General features: G+C 35.6%; 1 protein-coding gene across 2 annotated transcripts in view; it reads left to right on the top strand.

Annotated features, from left to right (window-relative positions):
* MYO5C (myosin VC) overlaps positions 1–22,016 on the top strand; it is a 37,717-nt gene that overhangs the window by 10,004 nt on the left and 5,697 nt on the right. For both annotated transcript variants that reach the window (XM_075045282.1, XM_075045283.1), the window contains 26 exons: positions 282–363; positions 714–854; positions 1,135–1,260; positions 1,898–1,981; positions 2,892–3,026; positions 3,383–3,480; positions 4,989–5,075; positions 5,162–5,273; positions 6,201–6,412; positions 7,097–7,262; positions 7,684–7,830; positions 8,427–8,591; positions 8,819–8,912; positions 9,497–9,560; positions 10,784–10,964; positions 11,551–11,644; positions 12,474–12,537; positions 12,624–12,704; positions 13,089–13,269; positions 15,391–15,484; positions 16,262–16,313; positions 16,522–16,687; positions 16,926–17,013; positions 17,725–17,820; positions 18,781–18,935; positions 20,647–20,736. In XM_075045282.1, the coding sequence (XP_074901383.1) occupies positions 282–363; positions 714–854; positions 1,135–1,260; positions 1,898–1,981; positions 2,892–3,026; positions 3,383–3,480; positions 4,989–5,075; positions 5,162–5,273; positions 6,201–6,412; positions 7,097–7,262; positions 7,684–7,830; positions 8,427–8,591; positions 8,819–8,912; positions 9,497–9,560; positions 10,784–10,964; positions 11,551–11,644; positions 12,474–12,537; positions 12,624–12,704; positions 13,089–13,269; positions 15,391–15,484; positions 16,262–16,313; positions 16,522–16,687; positions 16,926–17,013; positions 17,725–17,820; positions 18,781–18,935; positions 20,647–20,736 (3,055 nt within the window). The remainder of the gene's footprint in view (positions 1–281; positions 364–713; positions 855–1,134; positions 1,261–1,897; positions 1,982–2,891; positions 3,027–3,382; positions 3,481–4,988; positions 5,076–5,161; positions 5,274–6,200; positions 6,413–7,096; positions 7,263–7,683; positions 7,831–8,426; positions 8,592–8,818; positions 8,913–9,496; positions 9,561–10,783; positions 10,965–11,550; positions 11,645–12,473; positions 12,538–12,623; positions 12,705–13,088; positions 13,270–15,390; positions 15,485–16,261; positions 16,314–16,521; positions 16,688–16,925; positions 17,014–17,724; positions 17,821–18,780; positions 18,936–20,646; positions 20,737–22,016) is intronic.

Raw genomic sequence — 22,016 nt, 5'->3', positions numbered from 1 at the left:
AATATGTTCAGCCACTATAAATACTAGTATTTTTTGTGAATGAGGTTTAAATTTAGCTTTTGATATGATACTGTTAGACTTAACTCTGGCTTATTTCCTCTGTTATGTCTGGTAACATTAACTTCTAGGGAAGTTTTCAAATGCCTTAGCACCTTCATTAGTCTTATGGCTATTTAATTTTCTTAGAAATATTAGGATAGCTCCGAAGTCTCACAAGGATACAACCATTTGTATTAAGATGTCAAGGGAAATTTTTTTTTCTTATTTGACATGTGTTTCAGCTTTGAAACATTTGATGTGAACAGTTTTGAACAATTTTGCATCAATTATGCTAATGAAAAACTGCAGCAGCAATTTAACCTGGTATGTTCTTTTATTTGTTACAGTTCTTTATCTATTTTGCTTCAATTTTGAGATTATCAATAATGGATATTAGCAAATGCTAATTGTATTTGAGTAATGGATATTTCTGGATAATGGCTATCCAGTAATAGATAAAAATGTTTTTATTTTTATATATATACATACATACACACATACATATAAATGAAAATTTCTGAGTCTTATTTTCTTACAAGGCAGACATGTAGTATCTTACAAAATATATAAATACTTTGTTTCTATCTTACATGTACAATCACACACATGCACACATCGTGTTTATTTTCTTCCTTAATTGTAACCTTACATTTTCATAATTTTCACATATCTAGCATGTCTTTAAACTTGAACAAGAAGAATATATGAAGGAAGATATCCCATGGACTTTAATAGACTTCTATGACAACCAGCCTGTCATTGACCTTATTGAAGCTAAAATGGGAATTTTAGAACTTCTGGATGAAGAGTGCTTGGTAATTTAAAAATTATGATGATTATACCAATGATTTATGACTCATCAGAGAATTAACTCTAGTCAGCAAATTTGTGGATTAATACAACCTTCTTTCTTAAAATGATTTGCTACAGGGAGCCACTTTTGTCTTTTGAAAACACAAAAACTGGTTATTATCAGGCCTCATAACTCACTGAAGGTGCTTTATTCAGAGAGTATTTATTGACAGTAAGCATTTTTGCTGTTTTTAACAGTCCAAAAGAGTTTTGTTAAAGAGATTGCCTTTCTCATTTTGACAGTTACCTCATGGAACAGATAGAAACTGGCTTCAAAAGCTATATAATAATTTTGTCAATAAAAATGCACTCTTTGAAAAGCCGAGGATGTCAAACACGTCTTTCATCGTTCAACACTTTGCTGATAAGGTAGAGTGTAAACAACCCAGTATTATTTTACCCTGTTTCTAGCAGTAGCTCATTCAGAAAAGAAACAAACTTAAGAAATAAAGGAAGTATTAACCACACTTGTTTGGAACTTCTATAAAATTCATCTTCAATACATACTACTATTTATTTATTGGTAATACTGCCCATAACATGCCATTTAAACATAAGAAGTGCTTAAGATTAATGAATTTCAGAGTATAAAAATAAATCATCAAGATAAAGAGGCAGAAAAAGAGTACAATGTGTAATAAAAAGGTTAAGATTGTAGTCCATACACATTTTAGTCTCAGTTATTTACATTTCAAGTGTAGTATTCCTTTTTTGGGTATTTTAATTTGAAATCACAGAATAATGAAGAGAGGAGGAAAGAAATTCCTAAGGAAGGCAGAAGGAAATTGCAGTTGATAGTGGATTCTGACAATTTGTCCTGCTTCTAAATTTGCAGCATGCATGCATGTATACTTGCTATAACAAAACTGGAAAAAGCAGAGTTTCAGTCATCATGTTTAAGACTAATAGAGAGCTGTTAGCCACCAGAGCTTAGAGAATAAAAATTATTGTTTTGCTAACTGTTCATGTCTGGCTGACAAGTTAATGATTTCACCTGTTTGCACAGGTAGAATATAAATGTGAAGCATTTCTGGAAAAAAACAGAGATACAGTACATGAAGTATTGATTGAAATCTTGAAAGAGAGCAAGGTTTGTGAACAATCAGTAACGATTAATTTTCTGAATACCTGATTTTACTGGAATTTGTTCAGATCTGATTTTAAAAGATTTGTTCTGATAAAAAGATTTTATTAAATAGGTTGAATCAATTAGTTTAGTCTTAATTTTTATTTATATTCTACAAGTGTTTATTTTTAATGTCAAAATAACATACAAGATGGAAAAACATAGTATTCAACTTTTTTGTATATGTGCATTTATTACTAAGTTATCTTAGTAAATTTTTTTTCCTTAATATCTCCTTAGAAGAGCATTTTGGAATCCTTGTACCTAAATCGATTCACTTAATTTTTATTTTTTCTCCCCTATAGTCATTACATGTAGCTTTGATAGGTAGTTTATCATTAACAGCAGCCTTTGTTTATTCTTCAAAAGAGATTAAGAGAATGCCAGGGCAGGGAAAACATCAGATGTCTTATATGTGCCTGCCACTTCCCATCTGCTTGAGGGCCCTGTCCCTTTCAAGTCTACAGCCTTGAGACTTCAGGCTTATTATTAAGAAGCTAACTTAATCTGACCAAAAACCATATTCTTAATTTAAATTAAATATTGTGAAAATATAACCTTAAGTGGTTCTATTTTTAATTCTGTTCTGTATTTATGTCCATGTTTGCTCATATTGAAAGAGCTTTTGCAAGCCTACACAACAGTTGTTGAGGTTTGTCTGTGAAATGTGTTAGTTCACAGTAGACTCTGTTGCAACTGTTTCCTCAATTGTTGTTTGTTTGTAGCTTGAAGATCTGGTTCAACATCCTGCAGTACTGGCTTAAGCATTAAGATGGATGGAGTTTGCATTTTACATTATAGTAATTGTAGTTTTTATTTAAAAGTTATTACAGTTACACAGTATTTAACTGTGATTCTTTCACCACACTTTTAGTTTCATCTGTGTGCAAATTTTTTTCAAGACGATCCAGTGTCCATTTCACCTTTCAGTTCAAGTATAAACATCAAATCTGCAAGACCTGTTCTAAAGTCACCTAACAAACAACTCCGGATGACTGTTGGTAGTAAGGTACTACATAAACGTGCTATTCTGTGATGCTTATACTTTCAGAGAAGTGTACTGGGCAGTCTGAGACTATGATACTGTATTCTATTACTATTCATGGGGGACTATTCAGTTTTCAGGACAGCAAGAGCCAGCCACAGTGTAGTGCTGTCTGGGTATAAGTAGGTGTGGTTAATTTATATATAGGAGACTGTTAGGTACAGTAGGACTCTTAGATTTCCTGTGTTTAAGATCTAAACCCTAAGAAAATCTCCCAGTGTCCAACCAAAACCTAACAAATAATTAAAAACCTAAGATTTGACTTTATACTTAGCTGTAAATGTTTCATTAGCAAAACTATTATGTCTGATATTTTCTAGTTCCGGAGTTCTTTGTCTTTACTTATGGTGACACTCAATGCAACCACCCCTCATTATGTACGATGCATAAAGCCAAATGATGAGAAGTTGCCTTTTGAGTAAGTATGTTAGTGGTGTTGAGCTGTTATATTACCTTTAAAATTAAGAGTATTTTTCTATTTCAAAGTAGCTAATGTAAGCAAGCTAAATTCTTATTGTTGAACAACTTCCCATACAGAACATATTTTTCCTTTCAAGATAGCTGAAGTAAAAAAAAAAAACAACTGTCATCTTACAAAAATAGAATCATGCAGTAATAGTTATTGATACCTTTCAAATTCTTTATTATCCTAAAATTTTTCAAGCTGGATATTTGTGTATTTGTCATAACATTTTTAGGGGAAAGGTTGTCCACCTTTGATTCAAGTTGATGGATATTTTGTATAGGTATGTTTGCTCTTGTACAGTATGGATTAGTACCAGTTAATATTTAGGGGATAAAAGCCAATGCCATTTTCTTTGTGAACTTCCCTTTTGTTCACAGAAATACTTAGAAGAGCTTTAGAAGTCAAAAAAGGTATGACCAGTGTTGAACATAGCCTTGGCTTTTTCCCACAACTTTATATCACTTTAATCTTATAATACAATCACATATGCCAGATAATTTGCATAATTCCTATGACCAGTTTGATAACTACTAACTTGTAAGTATGAGTTAACCCTGATGCAGCTATTGGTCTGTTTTGTGGGCAGACGTGGAAGCACTCTGGTTTCAGTTATACAGCTTTCAGCTGGAAAGTGGTGTACTGACAAATTAAATAAAAGCTTTTATCATATCTGAGTAGGAGGAAAGAGACAAACTTTGATTCTAAATTAAGCTTTTAAAGTGTGTTAGCTCATTTTATTGAAGCCAGACAAAATCTGTCCATGCAAAACATGTTACAGATGGCACTGTTTCACTGACACTGCAGTGAGACCTCATTATTCTGTGTAATAGAAATGAGGGGGGAAATAGCTTGGATAATATAAAAACATGTCTGAATTAGACTAGAAGAATATACCATAAGTTTGTGAAAGAACAGTACAGTCATTTGTCAGCCACAGGGATCTCTTAGCTAGTACTGGATCGACACTGTAGCATAGTGCTCTGTGGGCATATCAGCTCTGGCCCAGCATTGGAAAGGGTCTTTCCATGCTTTGTGCTGATAATCTTGAACCCAGATATTAATGAGTAAATCCTGGTTTATTCATAATCAGTGTGCTAAAGAGTACGTAGAGAGAGTTTCTTCTTAGACTGCTGAGGGAATTTATTTCTCTGTATGTTTTGTGCTGAGAGTGGCATGATTCTTTGCCACTTCCTGATGCGAACTGTCACGGTTAATATTGAAAGGAAACAGGACTTTTCATAAGAGAGAAATAAATACAGTCTTCCTTTGTTTTGAGGAAGAAGAAGAAAACCCAGATACTACCTATCACATATTTAAAAAAACCGAAACCAAGACACCATATAAAAAGTAGGGAGCTCTGCGTCCTACGGGCAGAAATAGAAATCCCGCTAGTAGAATGGTTCTAACTATTATAGCATGCCAAACCCAGCAAAATGTAAAATATAACTCTGCTTTTTTAGGTTTGATTCAAAGAGAGTTGCTCAGCAACTGCGAGCCTGTGGTGTTTTGGAAACTATTCGAATTAGTGCACAGAGCTACCCTTCCAGGTAGGGATGTCAGTGGGCCTCCATATGTCAAAAAATACTTAGGTGTCTCTTAAATGAATTGCATTTACTAACTTTTAATTTTCCAGGTGGACTTACATTGAGTTTTTCAGCCGTTACAGCATTCTTATGACACAGCAGGAACTCTCCATAAATGACAAGAAGCAGATTTGCAAGATTGTTTTGCAGCGGCTAATCCAGGTTGGTTTGTATGCACTGACACATTATGTATTATAGCATCTATTATTAATAAAAGGTCTCTTTTGCCAACAGTAGTATCTCACTCCTCAAATAGGAAAGATATTTACGTTATTACTATCTTTCCTGATGTAGTGTGTTGCACATAGGCTTGCGAGTCAATAAACTTGTGTTTGACACAGTCATGATGTGGCTGTAGACAGATGATTTAACCTCTCTGTGCTTAGTATCTTTGCTTGTAAAAAGGAAGATATTCTACCTATATTTACAAACCAGTGAACAGTAAATGGTATACATTTGTCAAGTATTAGAAGTTTATGCACACAAGAGGGCTTTTGATGGTGGAATGCAGCATACTGGAGAACTGTTCTAAAAACATGCTGTTTTGCATATTGCTCCTATTTGTTAGACAAGCCTGTAGTGATGAGGCTGGTCCAACTCAAGCCAGTGATTCAAATCAGGACTGCATGCAGACTCAGGGATATATAAGGCCAAACACAGGCGTACTTGCCACATAGCTCCAGCACAGACCAAGCGTGGGAGCCTGAGCTTGAAAGCAGCTTCTCCCACTGATTCAAGGCCAGACATGTGCACCAAAAGGTACTGTTGAACCCAAGGAACCAGACTTGTAGGAGGGGGTGAAGAGGTTGCTTTCAAGGTCTTGAAGATTGATAAATCCAGATCCTCCATTTTATTTGAGATCACTAGGGTGCGATTTTCGGATGTAATCCTCTGGTTCTTTCCTGCTAAGTGGATTTTTTCCCCCCCATATACACCTATCTACAAAGAAGGCAGAGAGGATATTCTTATTTACCAAGATCATGTAATTTCAGAAGAGCTTGCCTGAAGTGACAGTTTATAAAAGGAAGAGAGTGTCTGGTCTACAATAATAAACCAAAAACTTAATATACCTATTGTGGTTTTTTTCAGGATCATAACCAATATCAGTTTGGGAGAACAAAAATTTTCTTCAGAGCAGGACAGGTTGCTTACTTAGAAAAACTGCGATCAGATAAACTGAGACACGCATGCATCATGATCCAAAAGAGTGTTCGAGGCTGGCTGCATCGGAAGAAATTCCTTCGCATGAAACAAGCAGCTATTATAATACAGCAGTATTTCCGGGGGCAGCGGACTGTGCGGTACTTTTGGCTGATAAATGAATTTGCAGTTAGGGCATGGCTGAAGGGATATAGAAGGTCAAACTAATGCCCAACACTAATTTGGAAGTGTAATTTTTATGAAAGAGCCATTCAGATTTTATTTCCATTTCCTCTTGATTGTAATTACGGATTGAAAATGTTCAAGTTCTTCAGATGATATGAAGAAAGTATTTTAGCAGATTTCAGATGTTGTCTGCCAGATTCCTGAGAGGACTGTCTACATGTAAGCTCAGTCCTTAGCTAATGATGTGTGACCCAGTTGTCAGCTGGCTTACTGCTTAGCTTCAGAGCCAGAGAAGAAATCAGGTAGCAGAAAGGAAAAGCAATTTACAAGGGTCTACAAATTAGTGTGTACAAATTATTATGAGGAGTTATGCAGCAGAGAAACTGCACCAGTCTTTCACAGAGCAGACTAAGAGGAAGATGTCACTATGTAGGCTTTGAAATTTTGAGAGAGAGACCATCAGAACAATTACTTGTGGAACAGATTTCAAAGGTTGTGGATAATTCCCTCTCACTTTGATTGAAGAAAAAGCTGTGGTTTAGAAAGTGCATGCCTGTTTTCAACATCATCTTTTTTGTGTGTGTGATTTGACTGACTGAGGGAATGATTATGAGAAATCTAATGTGACCTAAGTAAACTCTATTGTCTTTTGAATTAAGGCAAGCTATAACTGCAAGAACTCTGAAGCAAACATGGGCAGCTATAATAATTCAGAAATACTGTCGGGGTTACCTGGTCCGGAGACTTTGCCAGCTCATCCATGTGGCTGCTGTAACAATTCAAGCTTATACAAGAGGATTTCTAGCAAGAAAGAAATACCGGAAGGTACAGCCTATCAAAAATTTTATTTCAGTGACTAGAAGCCACTATTGCTCTATAAGGAAGATGGAAACTAGGGCAATGACTCCTACCCTTTACATGTCTGGTTCTCATATCTTCTAGTCTATTTTTATATATTTTATGTATTTTATATATTTTATATATATATTGTTACTATAAAAATACTGATACACAGTAGCTTAGATCTAATCTCCGAGTTACCAAGAACTCTGTCTGGTTTATACTTGATGCAGATCATTTAGTGCGATTACTACAGTGCTTCAAATGTGTCTGCAGCCTTGGTATTTCAGTATTTTGATATTTCGTGAGAAGCATTGTCATTATCAGTGTATGCAGATCCACAGAATGTTATAATTGATGCTGATTGAGCCAGAGATAATTACAGACAGATGTTAATATTTTAAAGATGCTTGAAGAACACAAGGCTGTGATCCTTCAGAAATATGCCCGTGCATGGCTTGCCAGACGCAGATTTCAGAATATTCGGCGGTTTGTATTGAATATTCAGCTTTCATACAGAGTTCAGCAACTGCAGAAAAAGATGGAAGAACAGGTGAGGGACACCAGTCAATTTATGATTTGTGCTAATTTTTTTATCATATATGTTTTATTCAGAGCTCTCATGTTGACTAGAGGCTTATGTGAATTACAATAGCCATACTTTACTTGACAAGGTGGGAGAATACATAAGGTATACGGTCCTCTATAATAAACCACTACTATTCTTCCTACATCCAGGGTAAAAAGAATCGTCTAGGGTTTCCTTTTATTTTGGGGTTAGTTTTTCCAATGAGAAGAGTCTGCAATAAACTTTTTCTTTACTGTTTCTTGAGTAGTCTGTCCAGTCTCTGGATGGGGTTACTTGTATTAGGATGAAGGATGTGGAGGTACTGCTCTGGTGCAACATATTTAGTAACTTTTGGGAATTCCATATTATGTTTATTTTGCAGCTTATTTTTGAGAGCCATACCAGCCAAATCATCTTTAAGATGGTAGCTTTAATCTAATGGAAACAATCCTTGGTTGAAATAATCATGACTGATATGGGATGGTGAGCAGAAATAGGTCAGGTGCTTCCTTCAAAATTCTATTAAACAGTTTCAGGTGTGCATTTTTCTGTTTTCTTTTAACCTGTCTTGCTCGTTGTAGAATAGAGAGAATCATGGTTTGCTGGAACGATTGACCAGTCTGGCTTCAACTCATATGAATGACATGGATACAATTCAGAAACTTGAATTAGATCTCGAAAAGTTAACTGCTCAAAAGAGAACATATGAAGAGAAATGGAAAAAATATAAAGAGGACAGTGAACAGGTAAATTTTGATTGCCGTCTGGGTGCTTTTATTTTAGTTTAAATAATTTCTTCAGTTACTGAATTTATCAAGTGTATGATTCGAGAGTTACTAAGTAACTTCACTTTTAGGGGAGGTGGCAGGGAAGGAAGGGAGTCCATATATGCTTGTTAAAATGTAAGACCTCCTGTGACCTGTTTTTTCCTCCTTTGTAATTTGTATATTATGCTTACTTTTTGTATATACAGAAAATCTTAAAACTTGAGAATCAGAATAAAGAATTACAAGAACAGAAAGAGACCTTAGAAATAAAGCTCCAAGAAAAAACTGAGGAAATGAAAGGTACAATAACTAAAAGGAGTTTTAAAGGAGTTACAAAGGAGTTATAGTGGGGTAAAGTTGTAAAGTCAGGTTTTCAGCAAAGGTAAATGACTTTTGTTCTAATAAAAGCAATATAAATGCTGAATTTACAGTAAATTCCAAGTTGGTCCTAAGCTTCTCTTGCTTGAGAATGTGTAGTACAAATGCATTTAATTTAATAATTAAATTAAATTTGTTCTTTCAGTAGCAAAACCTCTTCTATTATGTTTCCTGTCTCATGCACATGCATTCCTTCAAAGTGTCACTTCGTCCTTGGTTCCTTTAATATACTGCTTTTAAAAATCTAATTTTAAAGAACACAAGCAGCCCATGAGATTGAGTATACTTTAGATGAATTACGCTTCAGTGTATTAGAACCTTTTTATTCTATAGCATTACTTGTAAAATTTACTGTGGTAATTTTTGGCACTTGAGAGAGTAATTTCAGCCTTAAAATATGTTAAGGTTTACTTATTAAAGCAAAACTTCTTGTTGTGGCCATACTGTTTTAATAAATGCATATAATTGCATGAAGGTCTTTGAAATATTGAAATATTTTTTGACAGAGAAAATGGATGACCTCACGAAGCAACTCTTCAATGATGTACAAAAAGAAGAAAATCAGAGAATGTATGGAATCAGAATTTTATTGCTTTGAAACAGCATTCATTTTTTCTCTTTCCCTGCCTTTCTTTCTCCTGCTGAAAATGTATTATGCTCACATCACTAATGAATCTGTGAGTGTTCTTGGGCATTAATGCTAGTACTGAAGTACTTCATGTATAGTTGAGGAAAAGCACATGCTTGTTTGTGGGTCAGTCACATGCAGGAAATTGTATTGTAAACTTGAGACTGTTCTTGCTTTTGTAGTTTCCTGTCTTTCCATGTGTCTTTCCGAGAATTGAAAGGCAACCCTGATCATAATGGTTTCTTTGGACATATCCTCAGATTTCAGTCAGGACTGGAGGAGCAGCTGATGGCCATACCAGTCAGAATTCCTGTGAAGTGAATATTAAAGGACAGAATAGAAAGATTCAGCTTGAAGGAAAGGCAGTGTTTGTAAAGGACATTTGGTTAAAAATACAGGGGAAAAACTTTTTTTTTTTCCCCCTTTGGTATTTCATTTGCAGTATTAAAAATCCTATTATTTAGCAATAAATGGTTGTTGCTTTGCAGCGTGCTTTTCTCAGATCAAGTGTTTATTTTCCAGTAACTCTTCTCCAGTATAAGACAGAGAACCTTAGGTACAGATAAATGCTGTTCTCTGACGTGTGAACAGTGCAGTCAGTCACTGTTCCTGAGGGTTCGAAGCTGTGTGGTGTTCTAGCTCAGTCTGATTTCAGCTGCAAATAACTTCAGACTATACTAAGAGGACTTCTTTGCTATTTTTTCTGCTTTGCCCCTTAGCTGTATTATGTTGGAAGCCAGTCCATTCCAGCAGGGACTAGTAGAAAATGGAAAGCTTCTTGCAACGTTTTACTGGGAAGGACGCAGGGCTTTCTGTTGCTATGTCCTTTTTCAGTGCTGACTGCGGCCATAAATGTAGTGCAAAGCTGCTCAGGTAGGCTAACTCTCAGTTAGAAAATTAGCCTTTAAGTGGAAAGAACTCAGTTTTGCCTTGAATTCAGTCCCAATATCTGAATTACATGTAAGGAAATCTGGATGCATTCTCATTCCATTATCATCCATTTTGCAGATTGATTTGGAGGATGGAGAATAGCATTTTCAAGTAATTATGGTTAGTTTGTGTTTTCTTCAATGAAACCTGTCTTTCAAATTAAAATGAAACCAAAGCCCATTCTTTCACTTATGAATGTAGGAAAATAAAACCGCCTTTTCGTTGTCTTGTTCAGGATACTTGAGAAAAATTTCCAAAATCAGAAGCAGGACTATGAAAAGGAGATTGAATTGTTCAAGGGAGAAATTAAGATTCTAAAAGAAGAAAAAACTCAGCTACAACATCAAATTCAGCAAGAAATTGTCATTCAGGATGGCTTGAAAATGGAAATAGGACAACTTACAAAACAAGCACAGGTGAAGTATGATGCATTTCATTTTGGAGTCTTTGCTAGATAAACCAAGTAGAGAATGTGGGAGTTTTATTTATAGATTATCTTCACTAATTTTTTTATCTCCAGTGCATTTTTAGAAGTAGTTAGTAACCTGTATTTAATACACCACTATGTTGCATTGTTTTCATGCAGTACACAATATGAGTAAGTTACTGCTCGCAGAAATAAGTGCATGTTTTGAAGAGTAATTGTGCCTGAATATTTATACGTTTAAATGTGTGGATCTTTTTTTCTTCCTTTTTCCAAGAAAGTATTGGTTTCTCAGGGGATTTTTCATAAATGTAGTTTATAAACTGAACCTGAAAATAGTACTTTTGTGTAAAGTCACATTTTTTTCTCTGAGTGAATTCCATGACACAAACACATATGTTTTCACTACATCACATTACTGTTCTGCTCTGATGCCTGAGAACCAGATGCTTCAAACACAGCACATTTTAAGCCTTTTTACCAAATGAACTGGTTCTTAATTATAATTATGATTTAACTGATACTCAGCCCTTGTTATTCACTCCTTGTCTCAGTCTGTAATTTTTTGTCTGATTCAGAAAATACCTGAGTTGCAAAAGGAAATTGAACTGCTGCAGACACAAAAATTGGATGTCGAAAAGCAGGCCCAGTCACAGAAGCGAGAATTGAGGGGTAAGCTACATACTAGATAATTCAGAGAACTTACCAAGTACAATGTGAACCAGGCCAGTTTAAATTGATTTTTTCCATGTTAGCTTTGACAAAACCCCAGTTCTCTTTCCCATCTGGTAGTGATTTCATTCTATTCATACCTTTACTTGCAAAGGGAAAAAAAACCCCAATAGGTGAGTTTTACAGAGTGATCACTGAATACTGAGATCTGGGGTACCCCTTTGAAGAAGCTCTGATTTCAAACGTTTCTCCTTTGTGTTTAAAAATCAATACTAATAATTTAAACTTCACTTAGAATTTAACAAGTAGCTTATAGAGACTCAAGAATATGGAAGCAATACATTATCTAGCTTTCATTCATCCTGTCTTTAGCCTTGGGTGCAATAAATGTCAAATATGCTTAAATAACTTGCTGAGTTGGGTTCTCTTTGGGAAAAGGTAGTTAATAAGAATCAGTACTGTTGTGCACTTTGTTTAATGCTAACAATATCATAGAGCGAACCTATATCTGCAGCATTTAACCTAGCAGTAGATGACAGATCATCTATACAACTCTATGAGTTGTCCAAATTCAGAACAGAAAGATGTAACTTTGCATTGAAAGTTTAATGTGTTTAGAAAAAAAAATATTGGTGGTATACCTATCCAGTGCATGTCCAGAAGTAGCACCAAGTCCCTCGTCATATTCATGTAGTAAATCAGATACATTTACTGAGTACCAGGAAGGAACCTTGTAGATTTAGGAAGAGGTTGGTTTGACCTTTATAATCAAACTTAATTTGAAATGTGCGGAGAAAATTATTCATGTAGTAAACTTTGTTTTTTCCAGAAAAGATGTCAGAAGTTACAAAACAGCTTCTTGAAAGCTATGATTTTGAAGACGTAAGAAGCAGGTAATTTTGTTCTGAGGTCTCTTTAAAAAAGCTTAAGAAATGCATTTTGTTCACCTGCACACTAATGATACTGCCTTGTATTCTAGACTCTCTACGGAGGATTTGGAACACTTAAATGAGGATGGAGAACTGTGGTTTGCTTACGAGGGCCTGAAAAAAGCTACAAGGTTAGTTCACTACTTCAGTGTTTTCATAACTCAAAGCTGTGATCTAGAAAATAAATGGAAAGATCAGTGAGTAACTAATTTGACAGTGCAATTCTGAACAAATGTTTAAGAAATGAACAAACAATACATTATATGACTGGCTGAGCAGCTTAAAATCAGTTTAACAAACTTTTACTAGGTCAGTCAGATAAGTGTGTATGTGTCAGTTGCGGAAATGTGTTTCCTCTGAGATATGCATAACTTTCAACTCCTTTAATGCGCAGGTGATGTAATGGAATGCCTGCCTGTTAACCACAGTACTTTGTTTTCACTTTGTCTTAAACTTGACCCATTGCATTGAGGTCATACTACATCTGCCATGTTCTTTCTCCTTTTTTTTAACAGAGTATTGGAAAGTCATTTCCAGTCTCAGAAAGAAATATATGAAAAGGAGATTGAAGGTTTGAACTTTAAAGTTGAACATCTTAGCCAAGATATTAATCATCTACAAAAATTATTTCGAGAGGAAAATGACATAAATGATGGTATTCGACTTGAAGTTAGCAGGCTAACTTCAGAAAACCTGGTAAGATCAAGGTGTAGTAAAGCAAAGTATGTTTTTGTTACTTATTAATACAATCCAAATATGTTTGTGGCACAAAGCCCTCAAAATCTTGCGGTCACATCCTTGAAATCTCAAGGCTCGAACAGATATGGCCATCTAAGATTGCACATCCATACAGGCTCTTTCCCTACATGCTGGCATGGTGCGTAAGGAGGCAGCCAAATTTATTGTCCAAATGTACAGCTTGTTGGGGCAGCCTCACAGAAGCTTTTTTGCTTTTTCTTTTGCGTAAACCTGAATTGAGATTTGATTCTAATCACAGAATGGCAACCATTTTACAAACTCTGACTTGGTGTGTAGTGCACACACGGGCTTTGGCTTCTGTTGTTGATAGCTATGGAGACACTGAGAGTTTTTAGAATACATTTGAATCCTTGTACGCTTATGTGGCTGAATGTTCAGTTTTTATAAAAGATGTTTCAAACATCAAAATGTTGCCAGGGTGTCCATTGCTGAGCTCATACAAATATTTTGGTTGTGCTTTTTGCAGTTTCTCAACAATGTGAGGAACTTTTGAAGGGCATAATAATTTCTACAGGTATGCAGCTTTATACTGGAAGTCATGAAGAAACAAGCATTTATTTAGGTTTTTTGTTTACACAGACTTTTAACTAGAAATGAATCAGATGTTTAGCAGTGACCAGAAAGTTAGCTCACCATATATTTTTTAATACCTACCTAATTTAAACTTCTCACCTCTTAATTAAAAAAAACCCTATTTCTTCGTCAGGCCATACATTTTTCTGATGGAACACTTTCAGTATTTCAGCCTTAATGAAAAGCAGTTTTGTGATACTGTAACTTTCTATGGGTCAGTATTAATAACAGTGTACTGGGTCTGTCTGGGATGGAGTTAACTTTCTTTGTAGCAGTCTGTATGATGCTGCATTTTGGATTTGTGGGTAAAACAGTATTGATAACATGACAGTGTTTTGGCTGTTGCTGAACAAAGCTTGCACAGTGTCAATGCTTTCTCTTTTTCCTACTCTGCCCCACCTCAGCAAGTTAAGCTGGGGTTGGGCAAGAAGTTGGAGGGGCGCACAGCCCAGACAGCCGACTTAAGCAGACCAGAAGGATATTGCCTACCATATAATGTCATGCTCAGCTCTAAAAACTGAGGTAGAGGAGGAAGAAAGCTGTGTTTGGCTTTATTTTGACCCAGATGTTTTTTTGCTTCTGCTCTCCCTATTCTCTTATTCTCTTCCCTGTTATGGGGAGCATGGGGTGGGGGTAGCAGGGGAGTGAGCATCTCTGTGGGTGTTCAGCTGCTTGCTAGACGGGGTCAAACCACAGCAACCAGCTTCAGTTTTCATTGTACTGAGGCATTCAAGCTGAGAATTTAGTTACTTCATTCTTTCCCTGTAGTCAGAGGACAGAAATCAGCATCTTTTTCTCAGAAGCCTCTTTAAAGCTATTTCTGTCTCTCAGGCTGACAAGTTTTATGATTTAATAGTGAAAACCCAGCTGCCTGTGGGATTGCCAGTGGTTACACATTTGTGCTGTTCTGAGGCTCTCTGCACCAGAGGGCAGCTAAGCACCAAGTTGCTAACAAATTGCAGGCAAGGCTTAAAAGTCTAATTTTTAGTACTGTGTAAGACCTACCTAACACAAGGAAGTGCTATTCCAGAAGGCAGTAGATACCGTATTACTTTTCTGCTGAGTGAAAAATAACTAAAGAAATACCTTCAAAACAAAGTTACTAAAATTGAAAACATAAGGAAAAGTTACTTATAATGTGATTTTACAAAAAATGATTTTATAACATACTGATTTTTTTTCCAACGTTAGTTGAGCTAGGGAAATTAAAGTGTAATTTCCTTTTAAACTAGAACGGAAGAATGGTAGTACTGAGCCAGTCCAAACATTTTGTTAGCTCACTATTTCATTTTTAAGAGTGGCCAGCAGCAGGTACTTCCAGAAAAGTTAAACAAGTCAGGGAAGCAGGTAGCAGTACTCCTCCACAGGCTCTCCCCCATCTGTGACTATTTGCAGTTGAAGGTCTTCCAGTGTCATAGGAACTGTTGCAGAAATTTGAAAAGAAGGAAGGTGCTGAAATATGCAAATCTGCTTTTCCTCTAAAAGGTGATCCCAGATCTTAAACGGCAAGTTTCTGAACTTGAAAATCAAAAATTAGATCTTGAAAACCGTCTTCAAGAACAGACTGTAAAGCTGAAAGGTAAAGTACCAGTATGGTCCCTAGTCTTTCAGTTGTTTAAGATGAACATGATGAAGTCCCTATATTTGAAATTTTAAAGGTGAAGCAATATTACATGATAACTTCATTGCCTTATTACTTACTTTCTTGCTAGTAAAATGTAAGAAAAACAACAAAAAAAAGTGTTGTATAGTTTACAAGTATGTGTGCTTTTTTCTCTTTTTTACTTTTTTGAGGTCATTCAGCTCTATGGTTTGGATGTCTGCAAGTGTATTCAATAGGGTTCTGCTAAGAATACGTATAATGGAGTATGCCTTTTGGAAACAGTGATAAAAAGGAAAGATGTTTTGGAACTTAGGCGTACTCTGTGAGGTGGACTTCAGAGGGTGTTGAAAAATTCAGAGTGAGAGACAGAGGGAAAAGTTCTTGCTAAATTTGCTTGTTTGAAAGTTCTTCTCAATTTAGGAAAGCATACTTTGCTGAGGATTCTGAGTCTCTCTCACTGCAGTGCCTTCCTAAGCAACTGATTTAAAATTTGCAAGTAGTTTTACTGCCAACTGCAAGAAGTTAGTAGTGTCAAAATTCCTCATTCCATATAATTTTGTGTGTGGTGTGGAGTAGTCAGATATTTCTCTGATACATTATCTGGCATGTCATTCAATTTCCTTAGATGGAACAAAATTGTAAGTGTAAGAAGAGATTTACTGAATACTGGTACAGAACAGTAAGCAAATCTGATTTTGTTGTTTTTCTTTTGTTTTGGGCTTTGTTGCTAATTATTACTGAAAAAAATGAAAGAGATGTCTAATCGGCTGCATTATGAGCTAGAAGGAGATAGAACACAAAGACGGTAAATATATTATTTTTTTTTAATGTAAGAAATGTAGTTGCTATAAGCTGTGGTGACAAAGTCACTTAAACTCTTCAAAGTACCACATGCAATGTAAGATTTGCTTTACCGCCTTGTGTACAGTAAATAAGTAATGGACAGATATGATATGACTATGCTTTAACAAAAGAAGAATAAAAGACAAAGCTTCTTATCTATCTATTTTTAGAACTAATGAGGCCCAGAATGAAGTAGACATAAAAGAAAAAGAGAGGCTGAAAGTCACAACCCAAGAAATTGAGGGATTGAGCAATGGTTTGATGCAAGATGAAATCCAGGATGAAGTACAAAGCAAAATAAAGCAAGAAACGACTCGACTTACTGTGGAAAACATGGTGAGGAAATGAAATCATCATTAAGAAACTGTATCTGAAACGCAGGATGAAAAGAAAGAAATCATGATTTCTTTCGGACAGGACAGGACGTTTTCTCAATTCATTTGGGGAGAAAAAAAGATATCAAATATAAGTAAAACCACATCATAATGCTCTTTAATTGTGGCAATAACATGTAGCAGTAGAAGACATTTTTTAATTGTGGCTGCTCTGAACTCATAGACTTTGATTATTACAGGATCTTGAAGAAAAACTAGACATGAAAGATAGAATAATAAAAAAATTGGAGGATCAAATCAAAACTCTTACCAAGACCATTGAAAAAGGTAAGATATTGTTATGTTTTGGGGTTTTTTTAATAGTGTTGAACGTTCAGTGTATATTTGAAGGAAAGTATATTTGAAAAAAGGAAAAAGGTAGGGTTTGGGGCAGGGTTAGAAACCTAACACCTCAGAAAAAATTGCTAGGACAACCATCAACAGAAATTACATAAAAGTCCTTTCCTGTATTTTTTTTTTCCCAGCTAAATAATGGGCACATATGAGACTTAGACTATACGACATGGGTTAAGTCAGAGGCATAAGGTTCTGTCAACAAAAGTTAATACATATCCTCACACAAACTATCTCTGAGCCAGCAGAATGTTAGTTTTGCATCAGATGAGTAACTCCTCCCATTACCCTTCAAATGGCAGATGGTTCCTGATAGGAAGTTAGTTTGTACAAAGCTCTCATATAGCAAGTAGTTGTAGAATACTCTTAAAAACATTGCAGAGGTGACTAATGTAGACATGTATTGTTGCTGTTTATTTGTGTTATTAATGCAAGTAATTCCACTGAATCCAGTGAAGCTATTCACATGAATAATAGAAATGTTATTTAACTCGTAATGCTTGGTACCATAAGCTAAGAACATTATTGTGAACAGGGACCATACTCTTTATTACAGAGAAAACTTCTTTTCTCCAATAGTTTGTTCTAATGTGAACATTAGCTTAGCTGTTTACCTGCAAGTAACAGTGCTTTTGTGTTTGACAGCTGAAGCTCATGTGCCAACTTTGTCCAAAGAGTATATTGGAATGATGGAGTACAAAAAAGAGGATGAAGAAAGGATCATTCAAAATCTGATCCTCGGTATTTTATCAGTAGTCAATGATATTCAGTGTAGAACACTGCAACAAGAACTACTAGGCGCCATGTTTCACTTATGTTCAAAGTTGCCTTTTTCCCACTCTCTTACCACCAGTACAACTTGGGGGCTCTATATTGCTCTTTTTCTACTGCCAGACATTTCAAGTACAGAAGTGCTTTATCTGTGTAAAAACCATTTGTCTGACTCTACATAATGCTGACTCTATTATCTTTCTTATTATTTATTCACTTATAAAGCTATAAATCTCAAGAGCACAACAGGGACTTGAATTTACTTTCTTCCTGGTCATCTACTAAGTCTGTAAGTCACTGGGTTTGTATCCACATGTGATGGATTACTCTCCTGTCTGTCCTTTCCATATCATTCTCTTCACTGGAAGGGAATGTACTTTCATGTTTCTCTTCTAGAGGAATTTTGTCCTTCCTCTGAGTTACTTTACAATATCAATCTTACTGCCAAACCAGCTTTTTGCATTAGCTTACAATTAATAGTAAACTCAACAAATTTTCCATGTACATTAGTACCATTATTAAATACTGCTTGGAAACAACATCTTCCTTTTCTTCTCACCTACTTCAGTCTTGTGAATGTTTATATCTTTGTGAACAAAGGTGCATCATTAAGCAATGCCAGAATTTGGTGGGACCTCCACTGAGTAGTTAAATGCAAATTGCTTTTTGAAGTTGTCCTGTCTGGCATAGCCCATGCTGGACCTTAGAATTTGCTACAATACTCTCCTACCTCTCTGGAAAACTTAATTAATACTCTTATATGAACAATACTGTTACAGAAGTTTTCAGAAATAAGCAATTAATGAGTAAATCCATTATCAAGTGACTGGTCACAGAAGAAATGAACCCCATAGTGCTTGTCTTTTTCAGAATGATACATCCAATCTTTGAATTTTTGTATAATAAACCTTATGACTCTCCTTTATGCAGATTTAAAGCCACGTGGAGTTGTAGTTAATATGATACCTGGCCTTCCAGCTCACATCCTATTCATGTGTGTGAGGTATGCAGATTATCTGAATGATGCTGACATGCTGAAATCTTTCATGCATGTAACCATTGATGGTATCAAACAAGTTGTTAAGGTAGGAATTATGTTTGGCTGTACTGTACTTTTTGATTTTTAATGTAAGGTTTACAAGATGCATGCATAGGACTTGGGGAATGCTGATGCTTTCCTTTCCTAGTATTCCTATAATAGAATAACAATCATTAGTGACACTCTTTTTGAAGTGTGTAGTAGTATCCCTGTAAAGCCTCCAGCTAAGGTTCTACTGTGCTGAACACAGAATGCATTAACATAAATTATTTTTATCTGAAGAGCTCGTTGACAAAATCATTTAAAGTATTTCCATTTTACAGGGAGTAGCTAATCAGGTGAACTGCACCTGTGCTTTCAGCACTAGTAAAAGTCAGATGGACATAAAGCTTCGTATGTCTGGCAGCAGGCGGATGTCGGAATTTTAAGAGGTTTTTACACTGCTGTTCTACTAGTGTAATGTTTTTTTTGACATGTCATTTGGTACTGCAGCATTAGTACCCAAATGCTTAAAGTTATGTTGCCAGCCAGTCTACAAAATCAAGTTATAAACAAGAATTGTTAGCCTGTTGTCTCATCTATATGACAAATTCAGCCATGTGAATGCTTTATTATGGATTTATAATGCAATAAAACACCAAGCATGCTTTGTAGCACAGGCAGGAATGGACTATGGTTTATGCAGTTGAATTTGTTGTGTAAAGAATGCCTATAGTTTTTTCACAAATAAATTTATACCACAGTTTATCCATGTTGTGGTTTAATCCCAGCCAGCAACTAAGCACGACGCAGCTGCTCGCTCACTCCCCCCATCTAGTGGGATGGGGGAGAGAATCGGAAAAAAAAGTAAAACTCATGGGTTGAGATAAAGACAGTTTAATAGGACAGAAGGGAAGAAAATAATAATGATAATAATAAAATGACAATAATAGTAATAAAAGGATTGGAATATACAAAACAAGTGATGCACAATGCAATTGCTCACAACTCACCGACCGATGCCCAGTTAGTTCCCAAGCAGTGACCTGTGCCCTCCTGGCCAACCCCACCTGGTTTATATACTGGGTATGGAATATTCCTTTGGCCAGTTTGGGTCAGGTGTCCTGGCTGTGTCCCCTCACAGGTTCTTGTGCCCCTCCAGCCTTCTTGCTGGCTGGGCATGAGAAGCTGAAATACCCTTGACTTAGTCTAAACACTACTTAGCAACAACTGAAAACATCAGTGCGTTATCAACATTCTTCTCATACTAACTCCAAAACATGACACTATACCAACTACTAGAAAGAAAATTAACTCTATCCCAGCCAAAAGCAAGACAATCCATTAGAAAAGCTTGTGTTTAGTTAGCAAAAAAAAAAAACCCATAAACATAGTTAGAATTGTGCTTATATGTAGTTCAGTTTCGTTTGTGTACACAGGTGTTGTTCACACTTTTTTTGCAGGAAGGCCTCCAGTACACTACAACACTATGCACAGAAATGTGTAGAACTGTTTCGTTCAGGATAATTTATGTAGCCAGTCTGTCATATAAATGAGTCTTAAATAGCGTTTACCAAATAGAAGAGGGATCTTTGCTATGTGTATATTAGCCTGAAAACACAGAATGATTTGTTCAGCTAGCATGTTATAGATGCTGTATGCTCATTCTGCTATAGATAGGCTCTATTATACCAATTAGGTAATGGTCTTAAGTTTAGTTATTAAATTAACTTCATGAGACAATACCATTATAAGACTGCTTTACTTACCATTTTCAGGAACATTCAGAAGACTTTGAGATGTTGTCCTTTTGGCTTTCCAATACACATTATTTTCTTAACTGTTTGAAGCAGTACAGTGGGGAAGAGGTAGGATTGATTTCAGTATTTTACCTTTGACAGACTTTAATCGGAATTAAAAACAGTGATAGTAGATACATAAATATTCACCAGCTCACCACTGTTCCTTCCAGATACTTACATATTCACAGTGCTCTGCAGTGGTGTTATATGTCTTGCACAAATAATAAGACAGTATAGAACTAATGGAGCAAGTGAAATCAAGGAGACATTAAAGTGCTAAAGTAGGTTAAAGACATGACATAGAAACTGCTGCTTAATTTAAACTCTTCCACATGAGCTTAATGCGAGCTGGACTTCAGATATCCAGCTATGTATATATATAACAAACATTTTTACTATTTTATAATGTGACCATTCAAACACCTACTACTACCAAAGTAAGGTTACAGAAGAAAATCTCAGTAAAGGAGCAAAACAATAAAATGCGTATTTTTCCTTATTTCACTTGCTTATTTAAGATAAGTTTTATCCTGACATTCAAAATTCTTTTAATTCTTTTAAATTGAAAACTCTTACTATATTTTTTTGCTAGGTTTTATAAACTTAGGTAGACTGAACTGAAATTGCATAGACACATAAGAATATAGTCTTCAGGATTAAAGCAAAGAGGTAGGCTAAAGCCTTGAAATCACAGTAACTTTGTACTATCTAGACAGCAGTACTCCCTCTTGTGGTCATATCGATAACATCTAAAGAGCAGTGGAGGATTGAAAACATTTAAACTTAATTAGTAACAGTCTTTTACAATTTAGTTGCAACAGTAGAGAAAGGTCTGAATCCACAATTTAGAGTTTTAATCTATACTGCTAATGAACACCCAAGACTTCACACAAGTTAGGATTCAGTCTAGACTTTTGAAGTCAGAACTTTCCTGATGAAAAGTCCAAAAATGGGATCCCTTTGCAGCAATAAAATGTAATTTTTTTTTTTGGCCAACATAGCTTAAACAGCTGCGTTTTGGCTTTTTTTTGCGGGGGGGGGGGGGGGCACGGGATGTTTACTTTCTGTTTAAGTGATCTAGGAATTGCTCCAAAGTTCATTCAAGTCTATGCATGTCTTTCCTTTGGCTTCAGCAGGCTTTAGGAACAGAGTAAACGTGAACACAAACTGGACACAGACTGAAAAATTAAGTACAGGAGGCCCAGAACTGGAAGCATCCATTGAAGTTAGCTGTAGCTTTGACTCATTCTGAGACTGTTCAGCCAGAGATGGAATGAGTTGCTCTAATACATACATTACATTATAGTAACAATTTATAATTATAATGTTATGTGATTTCTAATAAT

Source organism: Buteo buteo, chromosome 13 (genome assembly GCF_964188355.1).
Source record: "Buteo buteo chromosome 13, bButBut1.hap1.1, whole genome shotgun sequence".
NCBI lineage: Eukaryota > Metazoa > Chordata > Aves > Accipitriformes > Accipitridae > Buteo > Buteo buteo.
This window is presented reverse-complemented; position numbering and strand designations above follow the sequence as displayed.